This window comes from Suncus etruscus, chromosome 14 (assembly GCF_024139225.1).
Source record: "Suncus etruscus isolate mSunEtr1 chromosome 14, mSunEtr1.pri.cur, whole genome shotgun sequence".
In the NCBI taxonomy this organism is placed as follows: domain Eukaryota; kingdom Metazoa; phylum Chordata; class Mammalia; order Eulipotyphla; family Soricidae; genus Suncus; species Suncus etruscus.
This window is the reverse complement of record NC_064861.1, coordinates 75,981,308-76,000,372: the sequence shown is the minus strand read 5'-3', so window position 1 is coordinate 76,000,372 and position 19,065 is coordinate 75,981,308. Positions and strand designations below refer to the sequence as shown.

The 19,065-nt window shown below is 38.1% G+C and overlaps 1 protein-coding gene across 1 annotated transcript in view; it reads right to left on the bottom strand.

Moving 5' to 3' along the window:
• Positions 1 to 384: 384 nt before the first annotated feature.
• URI1 (URI1 prefoldin like chaperone) overlaps positions 385 to 19,065 on the bottom strand; it is a 92,009-nt gene continuing 73,328 nt past the window's right edge. Inside the window, exons 7-11 of the mRNA XM_049786233.1 lie at positions 14,003 to 14,171; positions 10,602 to 10,959; positions 7,878 to 8,020; positions 5,271 to 5,514; positions 385 to 732 (exon numbers count right to left, since the gene is read on the bottom strand). Coding sequence (XP_049642190.1) covers positions 550 to 732; positions 5,271 to 5,514; positions 7,878 to 8,020; positions 10,602 to 10,959; positions 14,003 to 14,171 — 1,097 coding nt within the window. The 3' untranslated portion in view covers positions 385 to 549. The remainder of the gene's footprint in view (positions 733 to 5,270; positions 5,515 to 7,877; positions 8,021 to 10,601; positions 10,960 to 14,002; positions 14,172 to 19,065) is intronic.

The following is a 19,065-nucleotide window of genomic DNA, read 5'->3' as shown; positions in this document are numbered from 1 at the left end:
TTCCCCCTTAGAATAAATGTAAGTTTTCTGCCTTATGAGAGTTTACAATGCAAGGGGAAGTCATTTTTCAAATAGTCTCATAGCTGCAAAATCTACAAGAAGTAGATTTTTTTTAAAGTGCCTTAAAATACTAAAGCAAGTAGTATAACTGTTGACTCTATTTTAAATTTTAAAAGTTTCTTTAGAATGATCCATATGGTATACACAACATCACAGCTGGTACAAAACTGGCTGTATTTAGTTTGAAACAAAAACAATGCATACAAACAATATTCTTTGAAAAAGAATTCAAAACGTTGCTATTGCATCATACAGAAAACTCAGACAAAAGTGTTGACAGTATTTAGAGAATTAACAAAACAAGTTGGATATTAAAGCACTCAAATATTACTTTGATTTTTTTCAATGTCATTGATAAGAATGAGAACCTGCTGCCAAACTAAGTCAAAATGTGTTATTTTCAAATCACATGATATACATATTATGTATGTAGATACATAATATATATACAAAAAATTAACTAGGTTTTAAAATGTAAATTCTCATCTACTAGTTCTTTTGCTGCAATCTGGCTGCTTTGAACTTTGAAACTCTCTTTGTAGTTTCTTCTGAGGCTTCAGAGAGAACTTCTTTGCGTTCTGGGATGGTGGGCAGCAGAGGATGAGTCATGGCTGGGTGTGGTATTAAAGAAGATGAAAAAATTTCTTTTTCTATTACAGTTCCAGAAAAAGCCTAGAAGATAAAAGTCAAATTATAGTAGTAAATGCAAGTAAAATGATCATAGAAACACTTATCATGTATTTACCAATCAGATATTTCAATAAAAGTAAATTTAGGACTCAAGAGATAGCTCAGAAACCAGAGTGCACTACATGTTAATCCTGAAGCAACATGGTCTGCAAGCAGTGTGCTGGAAATAGCCCCTGAGCACTGTTGGCTTTGGCTCAATTCATCCCATCAAAAAAAATTACTCCCTAATATTTTTAGTAAGTCATAATTATTTAAAAAAATACAAACTACCTTACAAATGCTCTTAAGGGGCTGGAGAGATAGCATGGAGGTAGGGCAATTTGCCTTGCATGCAGAAGGACGGTAGTTCATATCCCAGCATCCCATATGGTCCCCCCGAGCCTGCCAGGAGCGATTTCTGAGTGTAGAGCCAGGAGTAGCCCCTGAGTGCTGCTGGGCGTGATCCAAAAAACCAAAAACAAACAAACAAACAAACAAAAAAAAAATACCAAAAACCTTAAAGTATGTAACAATTATACCAAATATTTTAATGCACATAAAAAATGTAATAGATTTTAGATCTACACAAAACAAGTAAATTAAAATTTCTAAACTTCTCTTACATTCCATTTATGTCAAATAGAAAAAGTTACTAGGAACCAAAATCATCTGATGAATGAATGAGCTAACCTATGAAGGCCAAGGTGCCTGCTAGCCAACAGGTTAATTTCAGCCGTGAATTCCCATTGGTAATTACAATGTGTACAATATCTGAAGTACTTTCTCGGATCACATTCAGTCTTTTTAAAGAAAAAGATAAAAACTTGGGGGTCGGAGAGATAGATGGAGGTAAGGCATTTGCCTTGCATGCAGAAGGACGGTGGTTCGAATCCCAGCATCCCATATGGTCTCTCAAGCCAGCCAGGAGCGGTTTCTGAGCATAGTGCCAGGAGTAACCCCTGATCGCTGCCGGGTGTGACCCAAAAACCAAAAGCAACACCAAAAACAACAAAAAAATAGAAAAAAACTTACGAAAGTGCTAATACTAGTAGAAATATGCATCCATTTCAATTGGGGGGGGGGGTGGGTCACACCAGGCAGCACTCAGGGGTTACTCCTGGCTCTACGCTCAGAAATCGCCTCCGGCGGGCTTGGGGTACCATATGGGATGCCAGGATTCAAACCACCGTCCTTCTGCATGCAAGACAAACTCCCTACCGCTGTGCTATCTCTCTGGACCCCCATTTCAAAATTTAAATCAATGATAGAAACCTCTTTAATTTCAATAGAATGTTTACTAAGGATGTAGTTTGTTCTATATATTTAACTGGAATCAATGTATATAGGATTCTGGAAATATTAACAAGGTTCCATATATATATATATATATATATATATATATATATATATATATATATATCCTGCTGCCCAAAACTAAAGTAGTCCTATAAAATTGAATACAGTAAATGTAAATTTAATTACATCTAAATGTGTTTCCTGCTGTCCAAAACTCAAATATATGAATTGAAATGTAAATACAGTAAATATAAATTGAAGTATAAATTCCTATGTAAACTAAAAAAAGGGCAGTATTTTTAAGTTATCATTAACTTATATTTAAAATATTTTGGAACCTGTGTTTGAATCCACAGTATCAAGGAATGGATTCAATACCACTGAGCTATGTTCTCAGACCTAAGATTACCTGCACCAAACTTACCAAGTAACACAAACACACAAATACTAAAATAACACTGTTGTAAAATAAGAGTGAAACAGGACAGAATAAATAGTGTCTAGTAAAGTAGGAAAAAAATGTAAGAGGGTTACTCTTGCTACTTGGAGTGTACCCTACCTCTGATTACAAAACGATAACCTCAGTCAGCAACACTTTTATTTTACTGCCTGACAGAGTAAAGCCAGTAATTCTCCTTGGATTTTTTTTAGTTACTGAAAATGTCCATAGGTCTTTTTATAAAAGTGAAGTGGTATAAAGTGAACTTTCAAAATCCAAGGGATATTGGCCAGAGAGAGAACATATGATAAGGTGTGCAATTGACCCAAGATTTTTAATCACTGATACCATACATGATTTCCGAGGTACAGAGTCTGGAATAAGTCTTGAGCACCACTGAGTACAGCCCCAAAAGAAAAATAAGCAAGGAATATTACATATAATAAAGATCAAGAATTTTAAGGTTCTTTAAAGTTACCTAGGTCTTCTAAGAAGCTAATTCTCTATACTTAGCAAGAATGAAAAATTAGTTAAGAAAATGTATCATTTGAAAAATTTTGTGAATCTCATCTTCTCATAGCATTTTGAGACCTCCAGTGAACTGCAATATTAAAAAGAACTGAATGTCTACTTCTCTAAAAACTTCATGGTATCATAAGTATAGTCTTATCACACTAAAGTACTTTTGAAAAATAAATTATACAAATCATAGTACCTAAAAGTAAATTAAAATTTTAAAAGTTTAAATAAATAAAAGATACTAAAAAAGATCTTGCTATAATCATGAACAGTTTATTTTGATATATGAAAATATTACAGTCTCTTAACGCTAATAAAATGCAGAGCTAATAAGAAAATATAAAAAATAAATTTCAGGGGCCGGGTAGGTGGCGCTGGAGGTAAGGTGTCTGCCTTGCAAGCGCTAGCCAAGGAAGGACCGCGGTTCGACCCCCGGCGTCCCATATGGTCCCCCCAAGCCAGGGGCAATTTCTGAGCACATAACCAGGAGTAACCCCTGAGCATCAAACGGGTGTGGCCCAAAAACCAAAAAAAAAAAAAAAAAAAAAAAAAAAAAAAAAATAAATAAATTTCAGGAGTCAGAGCAATAGAATAATGGGTAAGGTTCTTGTCTTGTATGTGGCCAACCTAGGTTCAATCTCTGACACCCTATATGGTGCACCAACCCCCAGCAGGAGTAACCCCCGAGTATAGAACCAGAGGTGTTAGTCTGCAACTAAATAATTAAAATAAAATGCAGGGGCTGGAAAGATACCACAGAGAGAAAGGTAATCATGCATGCAGTCTACCTGGGTTCAACCCCTAAACATCATATGATACTCTGAGCCCCACCAGGGGTGATCCACTGGCTGCATTCCCCCCAAAAGCTTCAAACTTTAGTTCTAGCTATACAATAAGTATCACAGAAGCCAAATTTTTAAATATGTATTAACTACAAAGGTCTAAATTCAATAAATATTTTTTCTAATAATTTTTGGGGAGGAGGGGACTGGGGTCATATCCAGAAGTACTCAAAAGTTAATTCCAGCTCCCAATCTGTGCTCAGGAATTATTCCTTGGAGAAAAATATGGAATGCTGGAGATTTCTGAGTGCAGAGCCAAAAGTAACCCAGAGCAACACTGGCTGTGGCCCAAAAACAAAAACAAAAACAAAAGTAACCGATCTCTCCTGCCCAATCTTCAATATGATGGGAGGGAGACTGGTGCAAAATCTAGGGGGACACTTAAGTAGATTTCAGGGGGAACTATATAATTCTGGGAAACTCTGATTTAGTACCAACAATATAACTTTTACTTGTAATTATTTAAACATAAAGACATAATGTATTTAATGCATACAAAAATGTTAACACACAAGGCTCCAGAGTTTCTAAAAACTTGTTGAAATGAAAACCTGGGGCCCAAAGAGATAGCACAGCGGCGCTTGCCTTGCAAGCAGCCGATCCAGGACCAAAAGTGGTCGGTTCAAATCCCGGTGTCCCATATGGTCCCCCGTGCCTGCCAGGAGCTATTTCTGAGCAGACAGCCAGGAATAACCCCTGAGCACTGCCGGGTGTGGCCCAAAATCCAAAAACCAAAAAAAAAAAAAAAAAAAAAAAAAGAAATAAAAACCATTAAAAAAAGAGCATAAACAAAAATACCACAGATAGGGCCCGGAGAGATAGCACAGCAGCATTTGCCTTGCAAGCAGCCGATCCAGGACCAAAGGTGTTTGGTTCAAATCCCGGTGTACCATATGGTCTCCCGTGCCTGCCAGGAGCTATTTCTGAGCAGACAGTCAGGAGTTACCCCTGAGCACCGTCGGGTGTGGCCCAAAAACCAAAAAAAAAAAAAAAACCACTGATAACATCCATATACCTAGTTTTGAAGTTCTATCTAACATTACCACTTCCAGTCCTGAAGTTCTAAAATCCAATTTCACAGAATTAGAACTTCAAGAATGGTAATCAAAAACAAACAACCAAAACATGTACTGTGTTTGCTCATGACTAATACTTTCTTTTTTAATAAAGTACTAATTTAGAAAGATCAAAGGTTAGGAATATTTCCTCTCACTTTTGAAATTAAATATAAGTATAAACTAAGGGAGCTACAAAATAAACATTATTACCTATTTGGGTAACTAATAATAATTACATGAAATGAAATAATACAGGGACAGCAATGACTAGGACCAATTGAAGGAAATAAAGTTGCAGTTACTTTTTAAAAGAAAAGATGAGTTTCTCTGAAAAAAATGGTTAAAATACAATATAAAATCTTTAGAGAAATACCTCCAAATACATACCTCTGTTGTTCCCGATAAAGGCAAAAGTTTCTTTTGGTGGTTTTGTTCTTCTTCCAAAATACTTTCACCAGTATCACTGCAAGAGGCCTCTTCACAGCTAATGCTTCTCAAAATGCCCCGTTTATCATCAAAGTCAGCAGCACTACTTTCACTGGTATCACTGCAAACACTGTTCTCCCTGCTGCGAGACTTCAGGATTGACTTACGTGGGATATATTCTCCATTCACAACATCAACGAATACTCTATAATATGAAAACATACTTCCTTTAGATCATTCATAAAAATGAGCATAATAAATATTTGCCAAAAACTAGAAAAGAACCATGCCTAGTGAAAATTTTCACAATCACTATTATTTTAAAGCGCCAAATGATTTTTTTAAAAATACCCTTTAGGAGCAAGAGCGCTAGTACAGCGGGGTAGGGTGTTTATTTTATGTGCGGCTGATCTTGGACCAACATCCTTATGGTCCCCCGAGCCTATCAGGAGTAATCCTAGCACCACTAGGTGTGACACAAGCACCAAAAACAAGCAAATAAAACATAACCTTTGGTCTAATACAAAATAGCACCTTTAAAAATATTTTTGTTTTTTTGGGTCATACTATGCTTATTTCTGGCAGGTTCAGGGAACCACACGGAATGCCAGGGATTGAACCCAGATCAGCTATTTGCAAAGCAAACAACCTGCAATCCTATCTCTCTAGCCTTCTAAAAAGTAGCACTGGCATGTTTTGAGTGACAATTTGATTTGTCAAAATTCCACAAAACTTTTGAACTACCTTAGCAATTATCACCATATTATAAATATGGGCCATGAAAAAAGTAAGTGTAAATGACAGCTTTCTCAACAACAAAAATATTTCTACTATCTTAAAAGGTAAGCCACATGCAAAGCATTACTAAGGCTATAGAAGTATGTCTCACTAAAAAAAAAAAGTTTCATTTCACAAGTTAACATTTTTGGACTACACATCCTCATTTTAAAGCACTGATGAAAAGGGTGGATTAAACCAAAAATATGTATTAATTACTTTAGACTGAAAAGCTGTGATGACACAACACTTCCTCTGATAGCCTTTAAAATACTCTCGGGCCAGAGCGGTGGTGCAAGCAGTAGATTGTCTGCCTTGCATGCGCTAACCTAGGACAGACCGAAGTTTGATCCTCTGGCATCCCATATGGTCCCCTAGCCAGGAGTAACCCCTGAGCATCACCGGGTATGGCCCAAAAAGCAAAAACAAACAAACAAACAAACAAACTAACTAACTAACTCTTCAGACAATAAGTGAGTTCAGATCTTGCATGCTGCCAACCTCAGTGTAAGCCCCAGAGCCACGATTCCTAAGTGCCACTGGAATGCGCCCTTGTATCACAAGGTATGGCTCAAACTCCGTCACCCAAACACACACCAAATAAAATGAAAAATAAAACTCTAACTCTCAAGAATATTCCACCTTTTGAATAAAGTCATGAAATTTGCTTACACATGGATCGATATGGAAAGTATAATGTTGAGTGAAATGAGTCAGAAAAGGGGATAGAGACAGAATGACTACACTTATTTGTAAGCTAAAAAAAAAAAATAACACTATAAAAATAATTAATATCCAAAGACAAAAATATGAGGGCCCAGAAGACAAATCCATCATGGTAGGAAGCCTGCCACAAAGAGCAGGGGAGTGTAATTGAGGCAGAGAAAGATTGTTGGAAATGCTCACTCTGGACAAGAACTGGGTGCTGAAAGGAGATAAAGTGATATTATTGATATCCCTTCAGTAAATGTTGCAGCAAACCACACTGTCTAAAAGGATAAACAGAGAGACAGAAAAGAAAAAGGCAGTCAAGAGAAGGGGGAAAGAGGAGAGGATGGGTAGGAAACTGGTGACACTGGTATTGGGAAAAGTGTACTAGTAAAGGATATTCTATATTGCATGACTGAAACTCAATCACAAACAACTTTGTAACAGTGTATCTCAATGGTGACTCAGTTGAAGAATTTATTTATTAAAAAAAAAAAACTTAAAACTAAAAACAAAACCAACAAAAAACAAAAACAAAACCCAGAGGCCAGAGAGATAGCACAGCCACAGAGCATTTACCTTGCATGTGGCCAACTGGGGAGGGACCTGGTTTGATTTCCGACACCTATCTGTATGGTCCCCTAGCCTGCCAGGGGTGATTTCTAGTGCAGAGCCAGGAGTAAATGAGCATACTGCTGGGTGTGGCCCAACAACCAACCAACCAACCAATCAATAAATCAAGAAAGTTTAAAAAAAAAAAACTTGACTTTTTAGTAAGAACCTCTGTATTACCTTTTCTCAAAAATGCAGTTACAAAAAAGAGAAAGGGGAGCAGACTGCTTTGTTAATGTGATTAAAACTCACCTGTAGGGGCCGGGCGGTGGCGCTGGAGGTAAGGTGCCTGCCTTGCCTGCGCTAACCTAGGACGGACCGCGGTTCGATCCCCCGGCGTCCCATATGGTCCCCCAAGAAGCCAGGAGCAACTTCTGAGCGCATAGCCAGGAGTAACCCCTGAGCCTCACAGGGTGTGGCCCAAAAACCAAAAAAAAAAAAAAAAAAAAAAAAAAAAAAAAAAAAACTCACCTGTAAATGTCAGCAGGAGTCCTGATCATAGGCAGCTCTTGGGCAGAATGGCTACTGCCAGAGCTGTTCTTTCGTTTGCGTTTGGCTTCCTCTTTCTTTTCACTGAATTTTAAAGTGGTATTTTTTCCAGTATTTATTCGAACCTAAACATTTTATAGCAAAACATGATTTTTAAGAGATTAAAATAAGGCTAAAACATGTATCAATAGCCTATATTAAAAAAATGACTTAAAATTTTTGATACTGAAATTTAAAATACATTAACAAAGAGGTTTTGAACTAAAAAAATATCCTATCTTATATAGCATTAAATTATAGTCTCTGATGACCATTTCTAATCTTCAGTAACTTATATAGAAAAAAAGTACATTAAACTAACCATTAAATTTATTATGCTTTCACATCACAGTGAGTCTAAGTGGCTTACACCATCCATTTCAAAATAGAGCATAATTAACCAAAATAACTACCAGAAAGGGGGCCAGAGAAATAGCTAGAGTGGCCAAGCACACGCATGTATGTATGAAACCTCCAGCTTGATGCCTGTATCACATGTCCCTACCCCCACGACTGGCAAGGCTAAAAACGCCAGGAGGTAGCCCTGGTGTCCCTTGGAGGCCACTAGAGTTGTCTCACAAGACTCAGCATCATAGGTGTGGTTCAGTGCTTAAATGTGCTCCAGTGACTGGGTGTGACCACAATTTAAAAAAAATAATTTTTTAATCCACTGACCCTAGCTCAATCCCTGGCACTGCAAATGGTTCCTTGAGCATAATCAGGGATCATTCCTAATCACAGAACCAGAATAGCTCCTGTGCACAGGCAGATGTGATGCACCGTACCCCAACCCCCCAAATATATTACTGGGTCATTCTTCTATCACTACCTGGCCTTTTTTTTGGGGGGGAGGAGGTCGCTGGGGCCACATTAAAAAGAGGTGTTCTTGGGGCCAGAGAGATAGCACAACGGCGTTTGCCTTGCAAGCAGCCGACCCAGGACCTAAGGTGGTTGGTTTGAATCCTGGGAAAAAAAAAAAAAAAAAACCGGCATCCCATATGGTCCCCTGAGCCTGCCAGGGACAATTTCTGAGCACAGAGCCAGAAGTAACCCGAGTTCCTCCAGGAGTGACACAAAAATGGGAAACATCCTGCAAATACTATTTATTCTTCCTGTTTTATCTGAATGAAGAAAAACCTAAAGCTTAAAGAAAAAAAATCACAGTACATAAAAAAAAGAAAATAATCACAGAAAAGTTTTTCTCTAGCTAAGTCATCAATTTTTTCTAAAATTTAGAAGAACATAACAAAATAAAGTTTTAGGAAATACAAAATTCATATAGTCATTTCATTTTCTCTTACAGGTAATTTTAAGAAATCTAAGTAACATGTTTCATTAAGTAATTATCACAAGCACTTAAATATGATAGATACTTATCTCTGTAAAGACAATCCCTGCAGATACCTTGAACAAAAAACACTAAATTTAGAAAAGGGAGACTTGGGGCCAGTGAGGTGGTGATAGAGGTAACGTGTCTGCCTTGCAAGCGCAAGCCAAGGGAAGGACCGCAGTCGATCCCCAGGCGTCCCATATGGTCCCCCGAAGCCACGGGCAATTTCTGAGAGCTTAGCCAGGAGTAACCCCTGAGCATCAATGGGTGTGGCCAAAAAAACAAAAAAAAAAAAAAAAAGAAAGAAAAAGAAAATGGAGACTTTATTTCATAACTAGCCAACACAGTGGTCTTCTAAGTATTATGTCTTCTTCAGACACTGAATTCCTGATGTCTTCTTCTGAGCAAAGAGGACAAAGGAATGAAAACAGCCAGCCTATCTTTCTATCAGTCAAACTACTTTGAACCCAGCTCTTCCAACCTAGCCCCTCAACATGCAAGCAAAAGTACTCTACTGCTAAGCAACATCAAAGGCCCATATTACTTCAAATAGGATTCTATAACTATCAAGGAATTAGTCTGTTGATGTAAAGAACTTGAAAACCCTAAGCTACCAAAACAGTTACCGTAAGATCTAAAATGACAATCTTCTAAAATCATGATTACCCACAGATGTTTATATTTACTTTGTCAGACGTGGATTTTGGACCCACGTCCAGCAATGCTCAGTGGTTACTCCTGGTTCTGCACTCAGGAATTACTACTGATAAACTTAGGGCTGGGATGCCAGGGCTAAAACCCAGGTCAGACACACAGGCAAGGTGTGCGCCCTACCTGCTATACTATTACTTTAGTTTCAGTAACTAATTCTTACTTTTGCTTTTTTTTTCCTCTTATGCTGTTCCTATTCATTTTGTGCCCAATGAACACAATCTGGTATAATTAAAATTTTTTAACTTGGTATAATTAAAAATTTAACAAATGCAGTAATTTTCAACAGTCTAGAATATGAAAATACCTATAACTCTAGAATTCTTGGGAAAATTCTCAGAATGAAGAACAGGCAGAGTTACAACAGTTCATTCTCAAATATAACTCCTTCAAGATCCTAAACTATTAGAATTCTATTGTAGCTCTTGAAAACAATGCACAATTCCAGCTAGCTAGACTACTCTTTTTTTTTTAATATAGGTAAACGGATTAAAAGAAAAAGGCAAAAGGTGGTTTTCTTCTTTGTGACTACCAAGAATATCAATATTGTTTTATTACAGAGTACTGTGGTTGATGTTAATTGTTCAAATTATATACAAAATCAGTAAAGTCAGAAATATACCAACCCGCTTAGGTTCGACAGTATGAGAAAAATATATTGTTGGTATAGAATTTTCTTCAGCATCTAAAGCATCATGGTCATTTTTGTTATTGTCATCGTCATCTTCTTCTTCATCTTCTTCTTCGTCTTCTCCTGCTTCGTTTTCTTCTTCATTACTATGAGAATTTGAACCATTCACTGAACAGTTCAACTTACTGTTCATTTGGCCATTGAACAGTTGTGCATTTGTCACATTCTTGTAATTGCTGGGAGAAAGAGAGTCTATTACTTGATGCATCATATTCACATTTACATTTTGTTCATCCTTTTCCTCTTCAGATGATGTTGTATCTTCTCCATTTGTGATCACAGTACCAGACTTACTATAAAAGAAAGGAAATTAACAAGTTCAAATATAATTTTATATACTCTAACTTGCAACTCACTTCAACAAAAAAAAAAAAATGAGTTTTGGGGGTGGCTGTGGCCATCTTCCATTCCTTCCTCCCTTTATTCTTTACTTCCTTCTGCTTTCTCACTTCTTTCCCTCCTTTTTTCTTTCAACTAATACAAAATTAAGATTTTGGGGTAGACTTTAAAACTCATTCTAGATACGTAAAGATGTTTTAAAATATTGGCTGGAGAGATACCATGGGTAAGGTGCTTGCCTTACAGGCAGTCAACTCAGGTTCAATTCCTGGTACCCCAAATGGTCCCCTGAATCTTGCCAGAGTGATCTGCAATTGTAGCACCAGAAATAAAATCTCAACACAGTGAGGCGCAAAAAAAAAAAAAAAAAACCAAACATGGGACTGGAGAGATAGCATGGAGGTAGAGTGTTTGCCTTGCATGCAGAAGGACAGTGGTCGAATCCAGGCATCCCATATGGTCCCCCAAGCCTGCCAAGAGTGACCCCCAAGCCTGCCAAGAGTGACTTTTGAGCTTAGAGTCAGGAGTAACCCCTGAGCGCTGCCGGGTGTGACCCAAAAACCAAAATAAAAAAGAAACCCAAACATACAAAAAAGCACCTAATAAAACAATCTGTTACTGGGGCTGGAGTGATAGCACAGGAGGTTTGCCTTGCATGCTACCAACCCTAGCATCCATAAGGTCCCCTCAAGCCTGCCAAGAGAAACCTTGAGCACAGAGTCAGGAGTAAGCCCTCGGTGCCACTGGGTGTAGCCCAAATACAAAAAAAAAAAAAAAAAAAAAAAAAAGGAGGGGGGGGAGTGAAGGGGGGAGGGGGAGAGAGAGAGATATTTTTATCTATTTCTGGTTTGGGGGCACTCCCAAAGCCAGGAGTGATTTCTGAGTGCATAGCCAGGAGTAACCCCTGAGCATCACTGGGTGTGGCCCAAAACAACCAAAATAACCCAAAACATATCCGCCATAATATAAATATTATCTAATTTTTAGAAATCCAAATATGATATCTGCTTAAAAACTCAAGTCCTGGGGCCGGTGAGGTGGCGCTAGAGGTAAGGTGTCTGCCTTGCAAGCGCTAGCCAAGGAAGGACCGCGGTTTGATCCCCCGGCGTCCCATATGGTCCCCCCAAGCCAGGGGAAATGTCTGAGCACTGAGCCAGCAGTAACCCTTGAGCATCAAAGGGGCATGGCCCAAAACAAACAAACAAAAAACCTCAAGTCCTATCTATATTCAGAATGTTTAGCATCTATTATTATAATGAAAAATATTTATACAATGCATATATTTCTATTTCTACACATATACATTTCTATGTTTCATTTTGAGGAGGATTAAGGACTTTATAAAAATAATAAAACCAGGGCCCAGAGAGATAGCACAGCGGTGTTTGCCTTGCAAGCAGCCAATCCAGGACCAAAGGTGGTTGGTTCGAATCCTGGTGTCCCATATGGTCCCCTGTGCCTGCCAGGAGCAATTTCTGAGCATGGTGCCAGGAGTAACCACTGAGTGCTGCTGGGTGTAACCCAAAAACCAAAAACCAAAAAAAAAATAATAATAATAATAATAATAAAACCAAAAATGTAATGCAGGACAGCCAAAGTAATAGTAGAGGGTAGCCTTATAGAGGGCAAACCAGGGTTTGATACCTGGCATCATATATGGTGTCCTGAGCACCACATCAGGTGTGTTCCAGAGAAAAGTACCAGGAAAAGCCCTGAGCACCCTGCAGTGTCCCCCTCCACATAAAACTACTGTATTTTCCGGCGTATAAGATGACTTTTGAAACAAAAAAAAGTCAACCAAAAATTGGGGTCATCTTATACACCAAGTATATCCCGAAAAATGTTTCAATATGCCGCTAAACGAAAATTGTCTGAATATTGCCACAAAACGAATTTTCCAACTCGATCCTGCACCAATCACTGCAAGGCTGCTTGGATCGCCTAACTCAGCCAATCCAAGCAGGCTTTATATGCATGCAAATTAGACAATATTCTGGACCCGAATCTACACTGTCAAAAGCCTGCTCAGATTGGCCAGAGTCAGAGAGGACGTCTATTATAGTATAACCTTTGAACCTTTGCTTGTTGTGATTGGCTTGTGGTACATACAGTTGCAGCACAGGAGCGTTCTGTCTGATACAGCGAATATTGGCCTAAACCTATGTTTTAACTGCAAAATTAGGGGGCTGTCTTATATGTCAGCAAATACAGTAAATAAAGTAGAAATAACATCAAAGAAAAATAGAGAATTATAACCAAGAGAATGACAAAATTTAAAATTAACTCCTTTAAAATAAACAATAGTTAAAAAAATCTTAACTATATAAATGAAATGCATAAAAATCTATCTTTTAAGCTTCATGTCCTATTTTTTCATAGAAACTAATAAGAGCACATTGCATATCATTTAAAGTTAATACAGAAATTTATGGAGTAACAGATTTTGAGTACCTCATGATAATAAATGCTAAGATGTTTCAAACAAGTCATGTCTATATAACAGTCTGACCAAATTAAAAACTTTTCAATTAGCTGAAAATAAAGGATATATGTTTTACAGTAACAACTTTTAATTCAAAGTAAAAGTAAATTGGTAATCACTCAAATATATGGCATACTCCTAATGACAGCATAAAATATTAATTTAAAGTTAAGATATTGGGGCCGGAAAAATAGCACAGCAGTGGGGCATTTCCCTTGCACACAGCCAGCCCAGGAAGAAACTCCAGCTGAATTCCTGGCATCCTGTATGGATCCCTGAATCTGCCAGGGGCGATTTCTGATTGCAGATCCAGGAGTAACCCCTGAGTGCTGCCGGGTGTGACCCAGAGAAATAAAAGTAATATTTATTATGTTATAATTTAACTATTTTACCTGCTGTAGTATTGATATTACCTTTATTTTCTTCAACAAGAACATTATTCTATGAACAAGAAAAAAAATTAATAAGGACTATGAAATTTAATCCTCTTGAAAAGATCATTTCTGATTACATACCTATCAAGTTCACCCAGCAATTCTTCTTGTCTCTCTAATTCTTCAAGTCGATCCCACAGTTCCTTATCAGCAAGCAAATCCTTGGATTTTACAGTATTTGCAAAATCTGCTTCAAAAACATCTGAAGTTTTGGGCTTGGAGTGAGGTTTATGAGCAATTCGGTATTTTGCTATTAAGAATGAGAGATGTGGCTTTAATAATCAACTTTAAAAGGAATTAACACAACCTTACTGAAGCACACAGATATTGACGGAGAAGATGGCATGATTTTTTAACCAAGAGAAGTTCAGGAATTTTGCTATTCAAAGTATAGTGCAAGGAGGATGCAGTAATGGCATCCCTAGAGAATATTTCAGAAGGGTAGACTCTCAGGGACTCCTCAGATCTGCTGAATCAAAAATGGTACTTAAACAAGAGTCCCAGAAGAATTGCACACATTAAAGGTTGTGAAGAGCTACTAAAAGCTTCAAAATGCATCAACATTTTTTAAATGTTCACAATTTACCTATTACAGTGCAAATTCAACATGAGTAATACCCATTTCCATCTTTACTCAAGAGAATTCAGTCAGTAAAGTAACATAAAAAAAACTAGGGCTAAGATATTTTCAACTCTTAAGTCTCTGTTAGGCATGAGTACCTAAGAAGGAATATATAAAGGCTAATCCCTGGACATTCCTACTATAATTTTATATACAAACATTTCTACTTTTAAAGTTGTTTTCTCTTCTTGTAATCTTCATGTTAGGGCAAGAGATAGATAAAATCTGAATTCACATCAATTTATTTCACTTAAGAATAAAATTTATAACAAAAAACTTAGGAGATTATAGGAAAAAGTTTAAAAAGCTGTTGAGATATGATGCAACAGATGATCCTATCACATATTTGAGTTTACAAGATTGTTTCAAGGTTTAAAATATCAAAGTTATGTTTGAATATCTCTGTAAGATTAGTGATAAATTATTACTCACTACATTAAGATATCTTTAATACGGCCCGGAGAGATAGCACAGCGGCATTTGCCTTGCAAACAGCCGATCCAGGACCAAAGGTGGTTGGTTCAAATCCCGGTGTCCCATATGGTCCCCCGTGCCTGCCAGGAGCTATTTCTGAGCAGACAGCCAGGAGTAACCCCTGAGCACTGCCGGGTGTGGCCCAAAAACCAAAAAAAAAAAAAAAGATATCTTTAATAGTCATCAGACCTATGAAATAAACAAATCTTTGTTGATTATCTCAAATAAAAATCATAATTAGGGCAATGGGATCCTCTTGAATTCATGGAGCCCTTTATTACATAGGTCAGTTCCTGCACTCCAACAAGATCAAGGCTTGATGCAAAAAGACAGCGCCAGTGGCAATGAGTAGTCTTAGACAAGGGGTGCCATTTTGCAATTACAGGTTAATTCCTGCAACTTAAGAAGGCAGTCCTTCTCATCAGGAGCCCAACCACAACACATTAAAAAACAAAACAAAACAAAACAAAACGAAGAACAATAAACTGCCACAATGCAAAGGTCAGATTGGCAAAGCAAAGTAGAATCCCACCAAGCTTAGTGAACAAAGACAGTAGTTCTGAGACCCAACTCAAAGAAATCACAGAATGGACAGCCAATAAATCTTAAAAGGATATGAGATTAGAAATAAAAAATTTCGGGCCCGGAGAGATAGCACAGCGGCGTTTGCCTTGCAAGCAGCCGATCCAGGACCAAAGGTGGTTGGTTCGAGTCCTGGTGTCCCATGTGGTCCCCCCGTGCCTGCCAGGAGCTATTTCTGAGCAGACAGCCAGGAGTAACCCCTGAGCAATGTCGGGTGTGGCCCAAAAACCAAAAAAAAAAAAAGAAAGAAATAAAAAATTTCAAACAGAAATAAAAGGATTGAAAAACTTGGTAGGTGAAATGAAAAATTCTCTAGAAGGCTTCACCAGCAGAGTAACAGCTGCTGAAAACAATTCAGTAAACTGGATGGTGAGCAGCATTAACGACTCCATTCAACAAAAGAAGTTTGGAGAAGAGCCTTAAAGTAAACTAATAGAAGATTAAAATAAAATCTTCAAAATAAATGAATAGACAGCAACAAACCTTTGAGATTAAATCAATAGGAACAACCTAAGAACCATTAAGGTCCCAGAGGGCCAGGAAGAAAAGCCCCATGAAGAAGCAATAGCCAACTAAGAAGTTCCCAAGCTGAAGAACTTATGTCCCATATCCTGACATCTAAAGAGTACCAGCTATAAAACTGGGCACATCCTAGTCAAAATGATGAGAACCATAGAAGAGATAGAATACTGAAAGCAGCAAGATCAAGAGAAATTACATATAAAGAAGCATCCTTAAATTTTATAGCTGATTTATCACAAGCAACACTCCAGACCTGAAGGCAGTGGTGGAATATAGTAAAAAAAAAAAAAAACAAAAAAAAACTCAATGAAATGAATGTCTTGCCACAAATATTTCACCAAGCCAGACTTTCATTAAAGAATAAACAAGGGCCCGGAGAGATAGCACAGCGGTGTTTGCCTTGCAAGCAGCCGATCCAGGACCTAAGGTGGTTGGTTCGAATCCTGGTGTCCCATATGGTCCCCCGTGCCTGCCAGGAGCTATTTCTGAGCAGACAGCCAGGAGTAACCCCTGAGCACTGCCGGGTGTGGCCCAAAAACCAAAAAAAAAAAAAAAAAAAAAAAAAAAAAAAAAATAAACAAGATGGGATCAGCACGGTGGCGCTAGAGGTAAGGTGTCTGCCTTGCCAGCACTAGCCTAGGATGGACCATGGTTCGATTCCCCGACGTCCCATATGGTCCTATGTTTCCCCAAGCCAGGAGGAGCGACTTCTGAGCGCATAGCCCCTGAGCGTGTTACCAGGTGTGGCCCAAAAACCAAAAAAAGAATAAACATGAGCTCAGGAACTTTACAGAATTAAAACCAACCTTAAAACATTAGCCCCTTATCTGATGGGTATTCAGATTAATATCTCCAAAATAAAATATTAGTTTAATATCTCTGTTTCCCCTTGTTTAGAGAGTGCCTTTAGGCTCAAGGTCATGGAGTATTATACCTATGTGTTGTTCTATATACCTTATGGTTTCGGGTCTGATATCCAGGTCTTTAATCCATTTGGATTTGACCTTTGTGCATGGTGTTAGATGAAGGTCTGAGTTGCTTTTTTGCAAGTGGCTGACCAGTTGTGCCAACACCACTTATTGAAGAGGCTTTCCTTGCGCCATTTTACATTTCTTGCCCTTTTAGCAAAGATTAATTGATTGCCTGTCTGGAGAATATTCTGTGAATACTCAAGTCTATTCCCTTGATCTGAGGGTCTGTCTTTATTCCAATACCATTCTGTTTTAATGACTATTGTTGCATCATTATTATTTTTTTTTTTTTTTTTGGTTTTTGGTTTTTGGTTTTCGTTTTTGGGGCCACACCTGGCGGCATTCAGGAGTTACTCCTGGCTCTGTGCTCAGAAATCATTCCTGGCCAGCACGGAGGACGATAAGGGATGCCAGGATTCAAACCACCTTTCTTACTGGGTCAGCCGCTTGCAAGGCAAATGCCCTACCACTGTGCTATCTCTCAGGCCCCTTAATGACTATTGTTTTGTAATACAATTTACAGTTGGGGAAAGTGATGCCTCCCACATTGTTTTCCTAAGGTTGCTATTCATGGGTGTTTATTGTTCCAAATAAATTTCAGGAATCTTTGATCCACTTCTTTGAAGAATGTCATGGGTATCCTTAGAAGGACTGCAATTAAATCTGTACAATGCTTTGGTGAGTATTGCCTTTTTTTTTTAATTTTTGGTTTTGGGTCACACCCAGTGATGCTCGGGGGTTTCTCCTGGTTATGCGCTCAGAAATTGTTCCTGGCTTAGGGGACCATATGGGATGCCAGGAAACTGAACCACAGTCCGTCCTAGGTCAGCAAGTTAAATGCCCTACAGCTTGCGCCATCTCTCCAGCCCCAGAGTATTGCCATTTTAATTATGTTAATCCTCCCAATCCATGGGCAGAAGGGTATGTGTCTCCATTTACTTGTGTCCTCTTTTATTTCTTAAAGCAGTTTTCTTTGTACAGGTCCTTCACTCTTTAGTTAAGTTGACTCCAAGGTATTTTAGTTTTTGTGACACTAATGTGAATGGAGTTGGTTTTTTAATGTCCATTTCTTCTTTACATTATTGGTATATAAGAAGGCCATTGATTTTTGCATGTTAATTTTGTAGCCTGCAACTTTGCTATATGAATCTATTGTTTCTAGAAGCTTCTTTGTAGAATCTAAGATATACAAGGTACTGACAGAACTTAAGAAAATAGTGGGGCCAGAGAGATAGCATGGAGGTAATGTGTTTGCCTTTCTTGCAGAAGGTCATTGGTTTGAATCCTGGCATCCCATATGGTCCCCCAAGCCTGCCAGGAGCAATTTCTGAGCGTGGAGCCAGGAGTAACCATTGAGCGCTGCTGGGTGTAACCCAAAAACCAAAAAAAAAAAAAAAAAAAAAAAAAAAAAAAGAAAAAAGCATCTAACCCCATCAAAAAATGGGAGAAGAAACTAACAGACACTTCCTCAAAGAAGAAATAGAAATGGCCAAAAGGCACATGAAAAAACTGTGGTACATATATTATTCAGCAGTCAGGAGAGATGAAGTCATGAAATTTTCCTATAAACGGATGGATATGGAAACTATTGTGTTGAGTAAAATAAGTCAGAGGGAGAGAGATAAGACACAGAATAGTCTTACTCATCTATGGGTTTTAAGAAAAATAAAAGACATGATTATAATAATTATACCCAGAGACAATAGAGATAAGAGCTGGTAGGACTAGCTCACGATATGAAGCTCACCACAAAAAGTGATGAGTGCAGTTAGAGAAATAACTACACTAACAACTATCATGACAACGTTAATGAGAGAAATGGAATGCCTGTCTCGAATACAGGCAGGGGGTGGAGAAGAAGGGGGAGTTGGGGGGCACTGGTGGTGGGAATGTTGCATTGGTGAAGATGGGTGCTCTTTTTATGACTAAAACCCAACTACAAACATGCTCGTAATCATGGTGCTTAAATAAAG